Source organism: Aquila chrysaetos, chromosome 1 (assembly GCF_900496995.4).
Source record: "Aquila chrysaetos chrysaetos chromosome 1, bAquChr1.4, whole genome shotgun sequence".
Taxonomy (NCBI): Eukaryota; Metazoa; Chordata; class Aves; order Accipitriformes; family Accipitridae; genus Aquila; species Aquila chrysaetos.
The window spans coordinates 61,222,453-61,243,666 of NC_044004.1; the positions used below are offsets into that span (position 1 = coordinate 61,222,453).

At 42.6% G+C, this 21,214-nt stretch overlaps 1 protein-coding gene across 12 annotated transcripts in view; it reads left to right on the forward strand.

The window, feature by feature from the left end:
- The window catches only part of EPHA5 (EPH receptor A5), a 203,482-nt gene that overhangs the window by 126,193 nt on the left and 56,075 nt on the right, over positions 1–21,214 (forward strand). The window contains exon 6 of one of the 12 annotated variants that reach the window (XM_041124076.1): positions 2,538–2,958. The exons of the other annotated variants lie outside the window; for them this stretch is intronic. Within the exon in view, the coding sequence (XP_040980010.1) occupies positions 2,538–2,704 (167 nt within the window). The 3' untranslated portion in view covers positions 2,705–2,958. Of the gene's footprint in view, positions 1–2,537; positions 2,959–21,214 lie in introns of those variants that run through there. 12 annotated transcript variants of the gene reach the window in all.

The following is a 21,214-nucleotide window of genomic DNA, read 5'->3' on the forward strand; positions in this document are numbered from 1 at the left end:
AACACTCTGTAGAGATGATAGTTCTGAAAGTGCTCTTAAGACACCAGGACTCAAAAATAACCAAAAAAGAATGTAAACATACTTCCAGTGCTGTTCGAGAAATAGCAGAGGACTTGTAGGCATTTAATAAACATCCCACTTGCTGTCTGGCTGCTGTTTCTTTACCATACCAAGTTCTTTATAGTAATCTCCCTCAAAAGTTAAATGTAACGGTGGAGGAGCCAGAGTAGTTCGAAACGTTTGCGTTTCAGTAATTGTGCATTGAGTGAGCTGGGCTATAGAAACACCGCTTAGGGTATAGCGACTTCACAGGGCATTTGTCCTTTCCCGTGCAACTTAACATGCTGATAACATGAATTTGAACGAGCACGAAGGTGTAAGTACGCACATGGCAGCGTGTATGCATTTGTGTGTGTGTACAAACATGCAGGACACGTGCCGGGCAGAAGATGGAGGTTACCCATCCTTGTTTTATGTGGTTATCTGTGACAGCTTTGTAAAGCTCACATGGTTCAGATGCCTTTCGCTCTTGCTGCCCTCATACCAAATTGCATGCTAGCTGGGCCTGTGTTCAAACAGTGTGGCTCTCTGTGCCGCAAGGCCACCCGACAGTTTTCTGGCTCTATTTTCCTCCTGCCTGCTTTCTTTTGCCTTGAGCCCAATCTCTCCTTAGTACACAGTTTGTAATTTGTCTATTTATTTGTTCATTCGGCCATATTTTTTCCCCTCGGTTGCTGATTCACCCGGTGTCTGCACACACGGAGCAGGCTGGCTTCTGCATCTTGGGAAGGATTTTACTGTATCCAAACTGAGCTCCAGCTCGCATAGTGCATGAATTACAGGCTTCCAATTAGTATTTTACAGTGTCAGGCTGAAATGCTTTTCTCCCGTGGATTGCTTGTTATTGGAGAGGTGTGTTTCAGGGAGGCTTGGAAGGTTTTTCCACATCTTCTACTGTGGTTGCTATTACAGTGCACTTCAACAGCAAACCGCTTGCTCGTTCCTCGAAAGACATCTGAAATGCTACTTCTGGCACTTGTATTTCTTGCAAAGAGTTAATGTAGTAGCAGTAACAGGGCTGGCTAGTGCTTTATCCCAGCTTACTGCCCCTCCTCTCTTCACTGCAGGGCGGGGGGAGCGCTGGAGAGGTCTACCTGGATAGCCAAGAGCAGCGCCAAGGTGACAGACAGCCCAGCAATAAACTGTATTTCTTCCACTGCAGCTGGGCCAAAGTTCAGCTACATGCAAATACTACAAAAAGCTCAAGAGTTGGAAGGCTTTAATTAAAAAGCACTTCAGATGTGGTTATTTGCTGGTATGGCAGAATGCTTTCTGCATCTCCTGGTCCTGGTAGAACAGTCCTGATCAAAGCAAGTAACTAATGGGATTTCCGGCTAGGTCAGTACAATAGAAATCACCAGAAAGAAAGTGTTGTTATTTATTTATTTTCCTGCTTCTTCAGGCTTGATAATTTTTAAGAATACAGGGTCTAATCAAAAGGCCATGTATGAATCAATGCAGGACACCCACTGGCTATGATGGCACTAGGTGAGGGTTTTCCTGCTGCAATGCAGCAAGCTGAGGTGATGCATTGCTCTTTGCCGAGAGGTGCCGAGCACGCCGGCCTGATCCTGTAAGTGCTTTGGCTTGGACAAGCCTTGGAGAGAGTGCTGCTCTGTGGAAATTGATGGAAAAATCTGCAAACTCTGTTATGCATTTGGCAAAATCCTCCCTGTGGGTTTTGGCCAGAGGTGGTGGGCAAGTCAAGTGGTAGAAGGGGCCCTTTTTCCCCCGACCTCTTAGCTCTGCAGGACCTTTGGCAGAGAGAAACGAAGATGCCTCAAAAGCAAATTTGCAGAATTAGGTGGAAAATGCCAGTGGAAGGCACCAGCACCCACTTGCTGCCTTCCCGGGAATACACATTGCAATTGCCCATCGTGCTTCTGCATCCTGCTGTGCAAAATTTGTGCATCTTTACTCTGTGCCCCTAAATGAAATGAAAGGAAGCAATGTTGAATCAGGTAAAAGCAGAAAACTGGGCTTGCCCTCCCTTCTTTGGTTTGCAAGGGCTTATGGGACCCTGTGTGCAATTCCTTCGTAGCTTCTTCCCAACTTTCTGTAATCTGCCTCAATCCAAGAAGAGAAGGTGGTGCTCAGCCAAGTAGATTACTAATTGTGCTATCTCCTGAGTTGTCTTTCACACAACTCAGCATTAGTGTGGCTTATTACAGGGGACTGATCTGCACCGCACCGTTATCCTGTCATCTCCAGGGCTCTGCCTTCCCCATGATGGGTTCCTGCCTTGGATCATTAAACCATGTAGCTCCGTGCTTCTGCCTTGTTCTCCTGAGGGTGACACCAAGAGCGTGAAATCGCTCTCTGACCTTGCTGGAGACTTATGGTGTGAGCCTCTAAATGCCTGGCCATGCAAAGACAGTTTCCGCAGAGAGGTGCTCTCACCCAGTTCAGTAAACTGGAAGACTATCGCTGCAGAAATGACCGAGTTATTTAATTTATTGTACGTCTCTTTGTACCAGGTGCGACTTGGTCCCTGCAAGGAGATGGAAAGGAGGTGGAGGATGACTGGGCAAGGATGCACATGAGGGCACAGACCCATCTCCGCCTTTTCCAAAATTGCAGACAGCAACTAGCAGAGCTGGGTGTGCGTGAAGGACAAAATGCCCTGGGCTTTCCGCAGAGGTGATGCACCAAACCCTCCGCTACATGTTGGCTGAGGCTTTGAAGGGGACTTATGCCAGAGTCAGATAGCCTTGCAGGGCTTCAAGTGCTATTTGCAAGCCCTGCAAAACATCTCTATGAAACAAAACAACTCGCCATAAAGTAGTCAGGCAGTTGATAAGTATTGCTTGTGCTCAAAGAATAATTGTGCATCTGTTGTGGCCTCACACTGTTCCTATATCTTCTGATATTAGTCAATGAATGATGACTGCTATTTTAAATTCAGCTTGTACAGTGTCCAGTTCTTCATTTAGGACAAAATATGGAAGGGAAATACATGGTTGTTATGCAAATGAATGCAGTAAATAAATGCAAGTTGGCTCAGCTTTCTTGTGTCCAGACCTGATGGATACAGCATCATTGGAAGGGGTGCCTAATGTCAGTAAATCACTATTTCATTGCCTACAACTTACGCGCTGCCTTTCATCAGGGAGGTCTTTCAGGCATCTGGTTTGTTGATGGGGAAACTGAGGCATGGAGTTGCAGTGTGACTGGCTTGAGGGCACACACCAGGGCTGGGACTCTTGCTGCTCCTCTGCCCCTGCTGAGCCCTTCCCATAGGGCTGGAGCCCTGAGCTGCACTGGAGATGTTTCCTAACCTGTTTGCCACACTGACTTTAAGAGCAGATAAGAGAGGCTGGTCAGAGTCCACTGGAGATGGGCTGACAGGTGGGTTGTTGAGTTTTGGGGGTTTTTGTTGGGTTTTTTTGGTTTGGGTTTGTTTTGTTTTGTTTTGTTTTTCTGAATTGCTTTCAGTATTGCTGTGATTTCAGTTTCACGGCAGCAAGAAAAATAGAAATGTCAGTCAACAGCATATTTATCCAAAATGTTTAGTGAGCTAAAGTATGCTGAATGGCTTGGGGAAAAGTGTGGTGTGGGGTCTGTTTGCTCCCAAATCTTAATTGCAATAGTGGCAGTTCCCTTCTTCCCTCTTTTACACCATCAGTCAGGAAGGACAATGTTTGATCCAAGTCCAGCTGAGTGCAAGGTATTGCCTGCAATACATTTGGTTGGTGAACTGTGCTTTGTTTGCTAAAAACGGAGCCATTAATAATGTGACAGTGTTCATTCCAAGTGGATGCAAATTCCAGTGCCCAGGCGATTAAATGTAACTAAAATCCCAATCCTTTTGACTCTCTATCCAGCAGGAGAGCAATTGCTACCTCTTCAGTAAATACACTGTGTTTTATTTGGCCTTTGGCAGCAATAGTATTTAGGGTGGCTTGGCAACTATTCACTGATGAGGGTCCAAAAAAAACACTTGACAAAATCAAGGGATAACAGTAATGAAGTGCTAAAGACACTGACACTTTGTTTATCCTCTCGAGAGTTTAGCAAAGATTTCAGCGGCCCCTCCTGGTTTCTCTGCCTTTCTTAACTTTTGAACCTGGATCATGAGACTGGCTGCCTCCTAGCCAGGGGCATCACCGCACAGGGCTGTGTCAGGCTGTCCTCTACTGGGATGCTGTGGTCCGGGGTCATCCAGCCCTCTGCTTCCCGGTCCCGGTGGCTGAGACCCAGGCAGGTGCCAGCGGGGCTGCGCCGGTGGTTTGATAGGAGAATATGGAAATATCTGAAGTATGGGGCTCTCAGGTCTCCTGCCTCCGTGTCTCTGGCTCCAGCTACTCTGCCTCATAGAAGTAATGATGTACTTCTGGGGACGGGGCACGCACCTGGCTCCTAAACCATTTGACCCTGGAAGGTCTGTGCCCTTTTCCATAGCAGGAGAGATTCAGTGCCACATTCGGAGCAGTGCTCCAGCACGCGCAGCAGTCACCTTCTGCCTTTGCCAGGTGGATGCTTGAAAACTTGAGAGATGCCTCGAGTCAGACTTTTTTATAGCTGCCGTTTGGCTGAATCGAGGAGTGTTTTCCTCTCCAAGAGAAGCAGTGGGTATTTTTCACAGACCAAATGAAGCCACCTCTTGGGTTAACTGGGCTTCGTTAGGTCCCCGGGCAGCCCTACATAACCTTTAGGGCCCAAAGGAGTCTTTGAAGTACCATTGAATTTCATTGTTAATGTCTCAGTCATTTACCCTGAATGGAAGAAGGTATTTTTTTTCACTCGCAGGCATGAATAAAGTCTATAGATTGCAGGAAATAATCCCTTTTAAAGGAGAGTTAAAAGTGCTGTCTTTTAATGTAACATGGGAGGAGGCAAGAAAAAGGAAACCTGGTGCTGAGCTGTGCCTAGGACCGCTCCAGCTCTTCTCAAAAGCACTGGATTTTGTTCAGTGATTAGAAACAGAATAAATCAGATGAAAGGAAAGGAGCTGATGACAGGGTGATACATGTGTCGGAGAAGGGGAGGGAGTGGCAAAGGAAAAGCACATAATGTGGGTGACTTTAATTATGTGGAAGGTGGGAAGATTGACTTCCCTGTCCTGAGCAGGGTGTGTGAGAAGATACATTAGTCTATATGCTATCAGGGGTTGATGAGGTCTTCTCGAAGATGTTAGTAGTTACTTGGAAGAAAAAAGGTGCACTCACTGGCAGTATTTATGAGAGCTTTAATTAAATTTCACAGACTGAGTTCCAATTAGAAGGGAAGGGGGAAAAAAGAGGAAAGAGAAGATGTACAGCATGTGTTAAGATCACAGTGATAAATCTATGGCTATGGATAATGGTAAACAAGGTAGCTGTACATCATGGCATCATTTGCGCACTTCTATTTTTAGGTGTTTATTCCAACTTCCCCCCCCCATCACAAGTAAAATGCTCATAAAGGGGTCAAACACAGGCCTCCGTTACTCATCTTCTAAGATGGAAGGCAAAGATCATTTGCAATTGCTGCGGTACAAGGCTATTACTTTTTTTTTTGCCAAATCATTAACTGTGTCATAAAACAGCACTCCAGAAAAGGCAGACAGAGACAGATCGCAACATTTGTCTCTGTGCTCGTGTGAACAGTGGAAAAATACTGCTATCATTAGTGCATCCTTTCACATTGTGTTTAATGCTGCAGGTTCCCACACTTAGAATCATAGAATGGTTTGGATTAGGTTCATGTTATCCTTGTTATAATCTCACCTAACTGGCTTCTGACCCAGATGACCGTGATGTCTGTTTATTTTAATGTCAGGAGGTAACACTGAAAGGGGAGATGTATAAATTGCTCAGCACTGGCTTAATTCTCTTCCCACTGTAGTCAACCAGGGACTTTGCCATTTACTTCACTGCAAGGACGGTACCTCCGTGTCTGAGTGGCTTTGACACAACTCTCTCATTACGTCCCTCTCACATGCCTTGGAAAGAAGCTTTTCTGTACTCTTTACTTGTGTAAGCTGTTTGCCAGTATCTCTGCAGGCGATGCAGGTAAGAGATGTGTTTTGTCTAATGACATCGGTGTTAGGCATGCGGAATACCTTGGATCTTGCAGTATTGTTAATTAAATGTAAGTCTGCAAACAGTTCATGACAAACACTGAAATTGTGGCTGGAGAATAGCAGGAATTAGCTAGTGAGATTGCTTTCATTTCAGATAACATCATTCCTCCCACTGATTAATAAAAGTGCTAACAATGTTTCTTAATAGCAGTGAAATGGCTGCAGTGAAGCCCTGGCAGTACTTTGGCGAATGGGAATTTTTGCTTTTCCATAATTCCACGATCACACTTAGAAAGTTAAAACGGATCAAAGGAGAAAGCTCCCTTTTCTTTAGTGATGTTGAAACCAAAATCCTTGTTTATTTAAAAGTAGCTATGTCAGGAGTAAGGTTTGATGGAGTATAATTGCAAGGTTCTTATTTGGTAATTAGTATCTTGCAGCCATCTTAATGCTATTAAGAAACAGGCATAATTGCACGTAGGATGCGTATATTTATCATGGGAGCTGGCACTTCAGACCATTAGGAAGTATCTGTAACTTTGCTGTATGCTGCACGTAGATTAATCTAGTTTAGGAGACTTAAGAGCCTGTCAGAGAGATGTTCCCATCATCTGAGTGGTTGCGCTGTGAAGTGGTAGGAGAGCACTTGGAGAGGCACCAGATGTTTCCCATAGCCCTGCTACAATAACATTGTGGGTCCCTGATATTTATGTATTTCCAGAGGTTTCCCTGTTGCTGGCTGCAGTATGCACCACTGCCTGTTTTATATACACACATAAAAGAAAAAAAATTGGTGAGGGCCAGGAGGGAGTAGTGTTCATCTCCGTTTGAGCTCTGTTGCGCAGGGTATTTCTGCATGCCAGCATCGGAGGAGAGAAACCTGGACTCCTGGGAGCCACTGGGAAATGGCTTGACTATGAAATAACCCCAACCACATGTCACAGGCACAGGGCTCTGCAGCCTTAAATGAAAAAATTATTGGGGATTAAACCTGTTCTCTTGTCAGCCCATCAAAGAAAGTATAGGTAGAAGCAGCTTCTTGCAGAAATAAGCAAGACTGGAAGTCGTGGCTAGGGATAAGACAGGAACAACTTGCCAAGGGAAGAAGATTTTCAATAAAAGATCATCATTAGCAGCTCAGCGCTTAGAGCTTTTTAATTAAATGTGTTTGGGAAGGGAAGGACAAGGAGGATCTCGGGGCAGAGATTGTTTCAGCCACAGGCCTAAAGCTACTGCCAAAGATGAGGTTGTACGCGCTTCAGCAGAACATGTTAACTGTGAACCTTGTGGTGCTTTGTGAGGGACATGAGTGTCCCTCCTGCATGTTTTACAGGCTGGAAGAGAGACTGGAGTGATTTTTCCCGAGGTCACCCAACAGTTCAGCAGCAGGGCTGGGAAGAGACCAAAAGCCGCTAGGGTCTGGTGGCACTGCGCTTCACTGGAGTCGAGGTTGAGCCATAAAGTTGACTTAGTTTATTTGTGTCCTCCACTTCTCCCCCATGTTTCTTGACTACTTTTTAGTGCTCTGTGCAGGAATACAGGGTAAGGGATTGAATCCTGGTGTACGTCTGAGTCCTTCCTGATGAGGACTGCTGAACAGTACAAGACCATAGATAGGATCTCTTCCAAAATTAGAGTAAATTTTTTCTGTGTTCATCTGCAGCTGACCATAGGTCCAAGTGGTCTTCTGTTTCATTCATTGCTTTGGCTAATTCAGTACCTGGAGGGATATATTACATTTCCCCTTCCCTTAGTGGATCAAATTCTTGTCCTAGTTGTATGGAAGCTATTTCTGATTAAGTTGGTGAATAGTCTCTTATGCAGATGAATGCAAGGTATGGCCTGATGCCTCAGGTAGATTTGATCTTCCCACTTTTTCCTCTGGATGTCTTCACAGCTGCTGCTCATGTTTCTGTTTGGGCTCTAGAAATTTTGGCTCTAAACATAAATTTTTCCCCAGGGTGTTGAGAAAGCAAGATTATCTGTGCATGAAAGTATAATCATTTTGATTTCCATTCTTTTAACAATGCACTGTCTTGCAAAACTGCTTTTTTTTCCCCACAATTTTCTGAAAATCCCTTTGCCCAGGTCATTTAGTATATAGTTGTAGTATATGATTTGACATGCCTTACTGAGGAAAAGATGAAGCAGAGAGCATCAGATTTATTTTGGGGTCAATGACTGAGATGTTTTTTGAGTTCCCAGAGCTTTATCATAGTGACCATCCTAGGTCTTGTCAGTAAAGAGATGATCTCGAGAATTAGATCACTAAGATTGTAATATACTGCTGTGTTAGACAAGATTCATGGTCGAGAGAGGATATGGCATTTAATGGCCCTTTTAAATGTCACATCCAGCCTTTAAAGGCCATAGTCTCAGAATAAACAAAAGAGAATGCAGCTAGCTCCAGCAGCTTTAAAATGAGCAGCACCCCAGTGATGGCAGTGGGAAGTCGCGGTCCATATTTATGCAGCAGATACAAGACTAAGTGGCCACTGGAAACCATGCAAGGATGATAGTGGTATCTTTCTTGAGATACAAGGTAAGATGCGCCTATGCGGTCAGCATGCCTTTCATTTAGCAGGAGAAAGAAGTAAGTAATATGAAGTTCTTATCAGAGTGATGCACAAGAAGTTAGACAGGCATTAATGGCTTGAGTAATTTTGGTTGGAGTACAATAAATAAAGTGATTGTGTACCACATGAAGTAATATATGTCTCTGCAGGCAGTTGCTTGGCAGCTGTACGACTGGATGGGATTTTTTTTTTTCTTTTTTCTTAGCTATGTAACATTTTGAATGGATGATAACACTGAGAAAAATGTATTTCCACTTTTCTCAGATGCATTCATCACTGGTAGAAAAAGGCCCGTGGGAGGGTAATCCATGGAGCTGAATTCTGTACACTGTAGTGCTATATAGTATAAAAATGCATGTGGACAGTTCACACTGATCAGATGCGATAGTTCAGTATCTTCAGGCTTTTTAAAATCAGACTGTTTTTATAATTTTTATAGACTGATAAATGTTGCCTAATTGCTTGGAAATTCACCGACAGTCTTCAAGGGACATTCAACTTTAAAAAGCACACTTGAAGCATACATCCTTACTTAAGGCTTTTTTTGATTTTTTTTCTGAGTGACTCATGAAAGTGTGCATATGTATATATCTATATTTAAAAATGTCATTTTCTGTTTTGTTTTTCAGGTTCTCAGCAAGTAACTGTTGTATTGAATTTTTTTTTTAATACTTTTTGTCTTCAGTACTAATTTCTAGAATAAAGTTCAGTTATCTCTTAAAATGTTCCTTTTTTTTAGCCAAGTTTACCCCTTTTTTCAAATTGTGCCCTTCCTTTACCCAAGCAGACATCACTATTAGATACAAATGTGGTTTTGTAATTAAGGACACAGGGCAAGATGGGCAGTACTCCATCAAGTCACTGCATGGTGAAGTTTGGTAATCTGCCCCCAGGGGTGAATCATTATTGATTTAAAGGAAGATGAAAACTCAGTGGTGTTTTGTGGGAGGGCTAAATTATCTCTTCTAGCCTTAAAATCTAGGGATATTGACTTAAAATTGATTATCTTGGTTTACCTGCTGCCTATAAATTTGCAAATTCAAGTTAAATGAGCATAAAACATGTTCTGGTTGAGTCCAGTGTATTTGTACAGAGTTTTAGCTAAACTGTTTTGAATGCTGCTCTTTTTGTTAAGCCCACTTAACTGTGTGTAGCTCTCTTAGAGTACTTCTCATTTTTTTGGGGGCAGTCTAGCGACATTGAATACTTCACTGTAATTGAATCCTGATGCAAACCTAAGTCTGTGTTATTCTTGCATTCACTGCAGTGACCTTGATAATGCGAATGCTTCACCTTTGCTACTCCTTGGAAGGCAGTCCTGTAAAAACGGGATCAATTACGTGCATTGCTAGGATCCCATTTTCAATACCACTGAATTAAAAATGGTTAGGGCTAGTTAATGGGCTTTCCCCTTGTATAGAAGGGGGGGGGGGGGGAATAAACGAAGGAGAATAGAAGCTGAATTGTTTGAGAGGAGGTAGTCTCTGATTTGTTTCTGCCATAGATTAGGGATGATTAATTATCATGTCAGAAGGTGGAGAAGCTAATATACCCCAGAATCTACACATAGTTATTTAATCATCCTGCTTGATGCATAGCATTCATCATTCACATTTGTAATGCCACTTATTGTTATCATCTCACATTTGTGCAGGGCAGATTTAAGGAAAGAAAAGTCATCCTGATAGGCAATGTCCTGGGGAATAGAATAGTGGAGAAACCCATAGGGTTCCATTTCTGGCTCTTCAGTCAAACTAGCTTGAGCCCTGGCCCCACGCAGACAAACTATTGTACAGGTCTGATCTTGAGATGACAGCCCTGTGGATGACTCAGGTTGTTGTGTGAAGGAAAACCTTAATGAACTCCCAGCTGTACTGGGTGGGTAGCCCTCAGTGGTGCTGTAAACTGCTTTTTTCCAAGAGCAAGTGGGAGCTAACATTGTTACAGACCTGTGAAGGATGCAAGCAAATGCCTGTGAGCAGCTATTATTTGTGCAGTAAGCCCATCCTGTCACCTGCCTTGTTTGGACTACTTTTAGCCATCTACAGGGCGCAATTTCAGCCAGCCACTGGATGAGGTGAGCACTTGCAGCATGAAGGTTGGTCAAGGGCAAGTCATAAATGTGCAGGATAATACTAAACAGGGAAGTGTTTTAGGTATTGCGTGTGTGGAGACATGCATATATGTATTTTATTTCCTCACTAAACTTTTTGGTGGTCTAGTCCACACACTGAATAAAGATGCAGGTGAGAGAGTTGGAAGCAGTAGTGCACTTGCTTAGGTCTATCCAAGACATCCCCTGGTCCAAGTTGGAGAAGAAAACCAAGAAACTCCTCTGAAGGAGGAACCCCTGGTGACTGATCATGTTGAAATCCCCTTTTTTCTTCTAGTAGTTACAAAGCTGAGAGGAGGTGAGTGATCAGTATAAAAAGAACTTGCCAAAACCAGATCTGTAGCCCTATTATAGTGCTTGTGAACCAAAAGAGGAATCTGGGTGCAGTGAGACTTGTCTCGCCTCCATCTTTCTATAATGAGGTCTTGGGAATGCTGGATGAGACAATGTCGCCAAAACCTCAAGATATATTTGAGTGCAGCTTCACAAATGCTTACTCTAAAGCAGTAAGTTGCTTGATTCCTATAAGCCTCTTCCTAGCCATATCTATGAATAGTGAAGCCACTGGTTTTGTTTCGCAGCCAGGAGGTGTATGGATCTGAAATGTGGATTTGTGGCACATTTTTCCCCCCTGGCTCTTCAGAGAGCAGCACTGTCAGAAACGCAAGCCAAAAAGGCAGAAAATTCCCACTCTTCTATCCTGTGTGCGTATATCTCACCTAATTTTTGATCAGTCATACCCACAAAGCAGTGAAAAATACTATCGCAGGAGGACCAGCCACCAACCAATATAGGTTGCGTTAAGCAGTGTATTGCAGACAGAGACCTGTTTGACCACAGTTCTGATGCTGAGGAGAAGCTAAAGATGTGTCCATTTATGCATCATGTGTGCAGCTACAATTTAAAACATCTGAAATCTCTGTTGGGACCATTTAGCTTCTGGATGGCAATCCCACCCTCGGATGCTCGGGCTGTTTTCCTGTTCCCATAGCATTGCCCCGACCTCCAGAGCCCGTGGTGACCCAGCTGAGTAGGCAAGTGGTTAAGACATACCCTGTCAGCAGTAGAGGGGAAAAATTGGACTAGAGAGTCCCCGTACAGTCTGTAAATTGGGATTTCATGTCAGAAGTGTTCTGGAGTATCCTTGAGTTTGACTCTAAATCATTTTCAACGCCTTCAGAAACCAGCTGGACTGAAAAAGCCTGCCATATTTTGTCAGAAGAGAGTCTATATTTGCTTCCTGCAGGAAGGTAATGCCTCTGCAGGGTGGGAGAGTCAAGAGCCATGCTTTCATATGCAGCTGCATTTATCCCATTCAAAACACTGATGTTCATCCCGGGCCTTGTGTTGCTCGGTTGTGATCTTTGCAGTTCCACCTCAGCAAAGCAACTTTACACAGCGCTCATTTTTAAGCACACAACTAGTGCTTCTGCTTGGAAACAGAAGTTGGAGAGAGTTATTAAATTATGAAAATAAGCCTTTACCACAAATTTCCCCATAATTTTCCTTTTTGTCACTTACGTAGGGTTTTTGTTCCATGTTAGAGCTCAGTGTGGTGTCGCCAAGTTCCTTGTGATTTAAATAGAAGAAGCCAGCTGCCAGCAGTAATGCTTGCAGGTATTCCTTCTTTTCTTTATTTGCCTTACAGCAGTGCCTGCAGGCCAAAGGAAAGATTGTGCTGGCAGCATCTGAATAGTTAGTTCCTGCCCCTCAAGTCAAAATAGATAAAGGAATTATCATTATCTTCATTGCACAGATAACAGCAGGGGAAGATGAAGTGACTTGCCCATGGTCATGCTACGAGTCTCTGGCAGAGCTGGAAAGCAAAGTATTATTTCCTCTGGTCTGCTGTTTTTATCCCAGTGCCATCCTTTTGTGCGACTAGCTGCTTTCAACAATTTAGATTTTTTCCTTAACATCTCCTGGCACAAACGTGCAGGCTGGTAAAAGGCATGAAATGTATGTCTCCCAGATCTCTGCCTTTCAAGATCCTTTTTTTTTTTTTTTTTTTTTATCACTCACCTTATGATGCCCAGCTGCCTTTGTAGAGCTGTGTGTCTGGAAGGATCTCATGATGTGCTCATCTAACCTCCTTTAAAACCTCCAAAGACACAGATGCCACAGGTTCACTGGGTGGTTTTTCCTGGTGCTTCATTATTTTTCTCTTTAGAAAGCTGTTCCTGAATTTAATTCTGTGCTTGTCTTGCTCCAGAGACAGCAGCCTTTTACTTATTTGGAGACTCATGTTCTCTTTCAGTCTCTTTTTCCCCAGGACTGAACAGCTCTGCTTCTTTCAGTCTCTGTTCATAGCTTTCTCAACTTGTGCTCGTTCTCCAATTCCTTCTTGGATTCCTTCAAAATGCACTGTGTTTTTCCTGACATTCAAAATGGGACGCAGTAGGGAGCCACCAGCTCCCTCGAGTGCTTTCCCCTTCTCCCCGGGGACCCAATAAATCTCTCCTCTGCCTCCTGGGACACCCTGGGTTGAAGCTGCAGCTCTTCTTCCTTCCTTCCAAAGGGGCATTGTGTGCTCCCATGTTTCACACTGCAAAGGTTACCCCTTAGGAAGCTGAAGGTACCCGAATTTCCCATGGTAGTATCAAGAGATGTTTTCCCAAGCACCTGTAGTGCACTTTGATCTGTGCCAAATTTTCTAGTTAGCTTCACTTCAATGCTTGGAACCTGAGATTTTAGGGCAAATGGTACCTATGGCCACACCTAAGTTTCAAAAAACTGGGCAGGATGTCTGGGTTGGCAGCAAGGATGAGAACTGTTAGATTTTTGTTTCTATTTGTCTGCCATTTCCCTTAAAACCAGTAATAGCCTGGGCACCATTTGCCCTGATACATAAAAGCCACTGTCAGTCTGAAACCAAGGACAAGGTGGGAGTGGGTTTATGGATCACAGGTGTATATATATATATATAACCACAGGTATATAAACCTTTCCATTTCAGCTTTAGTCACTTTGAGGTTTTACTGTTCTAGGTTTTTGTTCTAATATAACCTGTTTGATTTTCTTTTTTTTTTTTTTTTTTTTAAGAATTTTATTTCAATCCTTCTGGTCTTCATTGGGGAACTTGCTTATGGAAAAGGTCTGGACCATGGTTCTGCAAAGCTCTGGCCAGCTCAGGGTCCTGTCAAAGGTGGTGGGCTTGTGCTTTTATCCCATTTATGAAAGAGACATGAGAGAAGAGCGGTGGTGGTAGGAGGGACCAAGTACCATAGGAAATCCAAAACTAGCTACCACGGGAGTTAAGGACATTTTTGTTCTTCCCTCTGACCTGCTGCACCTCTTCAGTAGCTATTCTTCAAGTGGAAACATAAGGAGTTTATTTGGCCACCTCTGATTTTACTGGAGTGTTTAGTAATTTGGCTTTAATATTAGAATTCATCAGCAAGACTGATTGGTGTATCATACAGAGTGGCAGGCTTGGCAGAGAAGGAAATTTCCCACGCAGTTTAAAAATGGTCTGTGAATTTACCGGGTTTAGAGTTTGACAGCAGCTGGAAGAAGGATGCAGCATGTCTTGTATGAAGAAAGGAGCCAATATAGGAATTAAGAAGGTGGGTTATGGTAGGGAGCAGGAACATGCACGTTTTATGCATTTTATTCAGTAACTATGGTTTTGTTTTGTTTTGTTTTTAATGGCGTGTGGTTTTTAAAAGGAAGCTTTTGCTTAAATGCAGATAAGATATTAGGTTACTAATGATAGGAGAGGCACTGGTAAGTGTGCTGGAAGCTAACCTGATAAATGCACTCAATAATGAGGATTCTACTGCAAAATGCTGAGCCCTGTGGCTATGATCCAGCAAAGTGCTGACAGCAGTGGTAGCGCTTAAAGTTAAGCATTTTCCCAAAGCACTTTGATGGATCAGAGCTGGAGTCCTTATCACCTTGCTAGCAATGAATTTATAATAAGAGTCTTGTGAGTCAATAGTATTTATTCTTAGGCTTCACAACTAAACCACTAATGGAATATAGGGAAATTACAGCTCTTCTGTGGCGTGAAGGAATCTGGCTCTGGTCTTAACCACAAACTGTTCCCCAGCTTTGAGAAAAACTTAGTATCTTGATTTCCAGAGGCCCTAGAAAAAACAAAAACACGTATTGCAATTCCCTGTGGATCTGCACCCTCTAGCAAGATATTCCTTCACGCCTCTCTTCCCTGCTCCAGCAGCCCTTCATCTCAGGTACGCCTTGGCCTCAGGTGCAAGCACCTGCTAGGGACAGCAGAGAGAGCCCTCTTCCCTGAGCCGGGGCAAACCGTGATGCCCTAATGTCTCCCTCTCCCTTCCTGGGATCAGGATAAATTACAGCCCAACAGGAACTGTCTGTGCAGGACTCAGGGCTGATGCTGCCATAAGCACAAATGAATGTATGCTAGGCCTGGCAATTGGAAAGAAGTTTCCCAAATAGTGAATTATGGCCATGGCCAGTCTTGCCAGGCCTATTTTTTAATGTGGTTTTTTTTTTAAACAGTCTGTAGCTTCATGAAGGGGATTTTGCACCACGGTGTCTGTGACTCTGGCTTTGGAGTCCCTGCAAAATACAGGTGAGTGTTTGCAAGTGTTCAGGTTTCAAGGGCAAAAAATTACGTCAATTGACATTACAGAGCATGGTGTCCTTTGTAGCCTTTATTATATAGACAGTCCTTAAAATTCTCATATACCTATGTTCCTGATAAGGCATTGAATGTGTTTGTTGAGTGAACAAGCTGGAAGTAATACTTCCTCTCCCTCGAGATGAGTGTGCTCAATATTGTACAGTTGTCTGTGATAAGTCTTCTCAGAAATCACAAAAGAAACGAAAATAACAGAGTACAGAGGATTCTCGACAACTGAAGTGCCAGGACATTTCTCATTTCTCTACATCCCAACAATGGGCATTTCCAATGGCGACCATGCTAGTTAGCTCACGCTGTCTGGAGATAAACCACTACTAGTGCCATTATTCTCATTTACAACTTTTAAGATTGCCAGGGGCAGGGAGGTTTCCTATCACCTGCAATTTTCTCTTGTGATATCTGGTCACGTTTTCCTAAAGCCCGGTGCCTGCAAATCGTGGGAACCTGCAGGCAGCTTCCAGTCTTTAAAAGTATGTGTGTCGCGTCTATGATTGCCAGGAGCCGAAAGCATGTCTGTACAACTCCATAAACAGAAGGCAAATGGCAAGAATCCAATTTATTTTTTGAAATCATGTGCTTATAAAAGTCTTGCCCGAGATTATGCAGCATTTGGAGATGGCGGTGATATATGATAGATTCCATTAAATATTTGGGCTCTATTGTATATGGGGCGGTGTGCACATGAGGAATGATGAAGTAGTCTTGCCCAAAGGCTCTATAGTTTAGTGCCCAGATTCTGCGATGTCTTTAGGCTCTGCTAGTAATCCTGTCACAACTGCAACATATGATAGCTGTGTCATGGCGTAGCTTTGTTACGCTAAATTTTTTAGAAGTTATTTGCTTTTTTTTGTGGCTAAAGCAGTGATTTTTGGAAATATTTGTGCAGTCAGCAACAGGGCATACAGAAAGGAGTGCTGGAGGTGAGACATTGCTACGCCTGCCTGGGTTGCCTCCACAGTAGGCGCTTCAGTGAGTCTTAGCAGTATTTTTCTAAGGCAAAATATTTTGTGAATGGCAAAGCTTGTGTTAGCTGCATCCACTGTCCTTTGAGGAGTATGTGTTGAGACCTGCTTTTTTACAATTAACACTGTATTTTGATTAAGAGGAAAAGTCTGCATACAAATGCTTTAAAGCGATGCATTTTATTGTTTTCATAACTTATGCATCAATAATCAGTAATCAGTCTTATTAACAAAGTATATTTTATAGATACATTTTTATAATACAAGTTAATGTAATGAGGATTTGAGTAGTGCTTTTGTACACGCAGTAATACTGCTCTCTTACTATTTGTTCTTTTAATACCATTTTATAGTAGCACCTAAATATCATAGAGTGTTCATCAAAAGACATGCGGCAAGAAGCAGTAGGTCCTTATGGGTGGATCAGTTGATGTTAGCTAGTCGCTGTGAAACAGAAGATACTTGGTTTCCCTGGGTTTTTCTCTTTGCTGTTTCTCTCCTTGCAACCTCCTCCAGAAGATGCTTAGAAAAAAGGTGAATTTAGCGTGCACGCACTCCTCCTTCCCCCAAGTTGTGCTAGTTCAGTGGAATTACAGCAAAAACAGGCTATTGGGGCACAGTAAATCTTGAAGCCTTAGACCACACTGGTACATTGCAGTCCCAGTCTCAACCAGGCCTATCTCCTGAGCTATTACACAGATCAGAAGTAAGATATTAACCGTTATCCCTGTGCTAATGCAAATTGCATGCAGATTACTTTTGTTATCTCTCTAATGTGAGTATGAATTTAAGTGTTTTTTCTGTTTTGTATCTTCCAACCATGAGCACTTCTCTGTAGGGGGGCTGCTGGTAATTAAAAGCATCGAGTTAGTAGTGTCCAGAAAACCACAGCATCCATCCTGCTCTCTTTGCCTTTAGCAAAGGTACTTTTCTGGTATCTTAGGTCCAAGGATTAGAAGTCTAGAGAGAAATTATCTGAGCAAAGCTTTGTCAAAGAAAGAACAGGCTCTCCAAGAGAATTAGGCAGCAATTTGGGTTTCACCTTGCACAAACCCAAACCTCTGTCCAGCTGGGAGGCAGCAAGGTCTGGGAGCACCTTTGCTCTGTGACCAGCTTGGGCTTCAAGTCATGTCCTGCTGTCAAGCTCAAGGAGCTGCGTTTATAATCTTTTGGGGACTGAGGTGGGAACCACCTGAAAGATCACCCCTTTTCATATGAGATAAATCTGGTTGCTTGGGTTAGCCATGGACTTATGTTACAAAAACGGCGTCTTGCCTTCTTTTGGGGCCACTGAGTGCTTGAATTGGGTTCCTCTCTCTTGTGTGACCTCTTTTGTTTCAAGGCACACATCAAGGCATCTCAGGTTTCAGAGACATTCAAAATGGAGGTAGGTAACAGAGACTGTAAATTGGTCTAAGACCTGGCATTTACCTCAGGTGTTCATCTTGGGAGGTAGAAGATGTGAAGAAACACAATATATTTGTTGCCAAGGAAATTTGAAGACTGTGTTCTTGTTTTGATATTTAATATGTGAAAAGGCCCAGGGTGAAGTCCCCGTCTGCTCAAGAGATACCTTGAAAAATCATTCGAAAGAAGATTATCTCCACATATGAAACATGTTTTAGGATTGGGCAAATATTTGGCAAGGTCTTTGAACTTAATCCTGGGGCTAAAATTTACCCCCTTGCACTATTTAGGGCCTGTGCATCATTGAAATCCAATATAAGTTCTCAGATAAAATTGAAATGGCATTTAATGCTACTTAGTCCAACAACCTTTCATTCTCTGGACTCAGTTTTCAGAAGCACTTACAAGCAAATGCAAATTGAGGTCCAAACTGTTTGCCTAACTAGCCGGGCATGGTTTGCAACTACTTGTCCTCAAGGGACAAAGAGTTTTGAAATCCATTATCTGGCAAACTGGGGTACACTTTGGGATATTAGAAATTGCAGCACAAAAGTCAAATTATGCCTTAAATGCTAAGTTCTGACCCAGAAATAGTATCTGCAGTAAAAGTACCCTTAGGGGAGCCATTGGGTGTTGAGCTTTTCTAAAAATGTATTGTTTCTATACAGAAATGCAAAGAGATAATACAGTGAAGTCTTTTTTTTTTTTTTCCTTCTCAAAACAGTGTTTCTGTTTTAACTAATGTATGTATCTTGTTTAAAATGAATCTACTGCTTGAAGCAACCTGCAATTTCACATACCTTTAGTGTGACTCGGTGAATAATGCAGGTCTTGCTCTAAACTCTGAAGTCACCAAAGGCCTGAGAAAAAAAATTCAATAATGTCATTAATTAGAAACTGAGTGAAAAATTGCAGTATACCAGGCTTTTGAAGTGGAACCAGAATTACTTGTCTTGTGGTTACTCTTCTGATACAGGTTTCATTTTCTTCAATTAAACCTGGCTTTATAACTGCATTAATGGTAGCATAACTATTTGGTTATATGATGACAGATGAAGGTATTGATTTAATCACAAGCATTAATTTGACTTTTAAATCTTCTGGCATAAATTCAGACTGCAAAAGTCTGGCATCACATGGAAGGAGGAACCCCAAGGTGTATTGTGAGGTCTGAAGTGTGAGATCCCAAACGTTTGCACACATAGGAATGTAATCACAGTAAAAGAAATTGCAAACACATTATAAAGACATGAAAATCCATAACACAGATGTCTGTATAAAGGTGATGCCTATATCTATAGATATATATGTCATAGATGTCCGTAACAGCAGCCAGGACAGAGATGGTAGCAGCAGGATCTTCCTCTTTGATGCCTTAGTTGTCTTTGGAAAGGGAACGGAAGCCCAGATACCTGGAAAGCCAAAGAAAGGAGAGGTGCCAGCCCCTTTGCCTATGTAAATCAGCATCTCTTCCTGGGCTACTCTGGGTTGCTCCAAGTGAGGATCTCTCCTGGCAGAAGTTAAAGCTGGATTGAAGGTCCTGGGCTGGTGGCTTGGCTTTTGCACTGAGGGTGAAGGGAGCTAGTTTTTGGGGGGATTTTTTATCAGAAGTGGAAAACTTCACTGGCTGTCAGGCTAAGGGTGAGATGGGGAACCATTACATGTTGTTTCTGCCAGAGTGAAAAATATCAAGGCAAAAGTAATTGGGCTGGAGAGAGCATTAGATAGACCATGAGATGTAGAAACTGGATTATTTGTTTTATCTTGGTGCAGTGGTCATTCACCTGATAACATTAGTTTCTCTTAAAATATAATTAATGTTTTATTCAGCTAAGCATCATTGTATGTTAGATGTTAGTGGGACACAGCACAGTATGTTGTAAATACTGGGTTTGGTGCCTAGATGGCTAATTCAGTGCTAATGTCATTATCAAAGGTGCAGAGGAAGAATGTCCTAAGAGGTCTGTTCCTCATGAAAACATCTCCTGTAGTTATTCAGATGTGACTAATGATGCATCTTCTGCAGAAACTTTAATTTCCTTATTTGGTATGTCCCCTTATTCTTCTTAAGAAATGTTAGAAACAGAACAACAACAACAACAACAAAAAAGAAGCAGTTTTCTGTGCTTTTATTAGCTTCCTCATTAATTTTGGTCTCAGGAAAGCAAAAATGTACATTAGCAATTTCACACCTTGTTATATCTTCTGTTTGCTTTCATCACACGCATGGCTGTTTTCAAGAAATGGCAAACATAAACATAAATGTTGTAATATCCCTCTTTGATTTTGAGTGTCTTGCTGAGAAATTAATGCATATGTGCAGATTACTTGTAAAGCAACATGTGAACAATCACGATGTACATCCACCCTTTGTCAAGGCAGGGATTTGAACAAGACTTCTGCCTGCTTACATAAGAAACATGGGAGATTACAGCTTTATGTATCTTGAGTCTTGATGTGAATTCATTTTTTTACATGTTGTACTCCAAATGGAAGTGCTCCATGGCTTGGCTTCTTTCTATTAAGAGGATGCTGCCCTTGCAGAAGCAGTGACCTTTGAAAAGCAAGTCTCAAGTAATCCTTTTATTTTCCTGAGATCATATAGCACAGTATCCAGTTGCAGGCTTTTAAGATGGAATGATTGCAGACTTTGTCCGCTTGCCTGGATTGGATTACATTTTCTTTGACAAAGAAAACTCTAAAATACTTATACCTTCCTTCCTTCAGTTCAGAGCATCGTAATCTCTGTGCGTTGAGGATGCAGAGTAGTTGCCGTATCATCCCAGCACTGCTGGGATTTATTGAATTTACTTAATTGGCCTTTATCTCACGGTTACACTTTAACGCTTCTTTTGAAGGAGATTCAAAAAGGATACAGTTACTCCTTTTCTAATTTACTTTGAGAGTTGGGTTACTCATTTTCTTATCTTCCCTCCTTTTCCCGGTAGAGCAGAGCATTCTGCAGAGCCACGATTGAACGTGTTAGAGACTTGCATGGCAAGAGATTTAAGTCCATGAAGCTGTTGAGTAGCCAAGCTTTTTACACACTGCTTTTTAAAGAGGGTGCTCTGTTTTAGGGGAGTAGGGAGATTGACAGGCACTTTTGGATGGCTGGTGGTGCATTTTGTGTTGTACTGTGCTGATGCACATGAAGGAGAGCTAAACTCCCCTGAACCTCCCAGGGAAAGATTTTGCAGCAGAGTTCAGGAGCACTTGCGTTGTTCTTTTGTTTTTAAAGCACTTGTGAGCCTCGGTCCTATAAACACTTCAGGAAACCTCAATAAGTGGATGAAAAGTCCATTATTTGGTCAGGCGATCTCAACACTGAGAATTGCATGGTTTTTGTCTTCCTGAGAGGCATTTGATACCAAGGAGGGCTGAGGTCTCCCTTCACTGCACTTCTCAAGTTTGCTTTTGCTAATAGGAGTTTTAAAAGGTTTAATGCTCCATCCTGCCATACCTCTG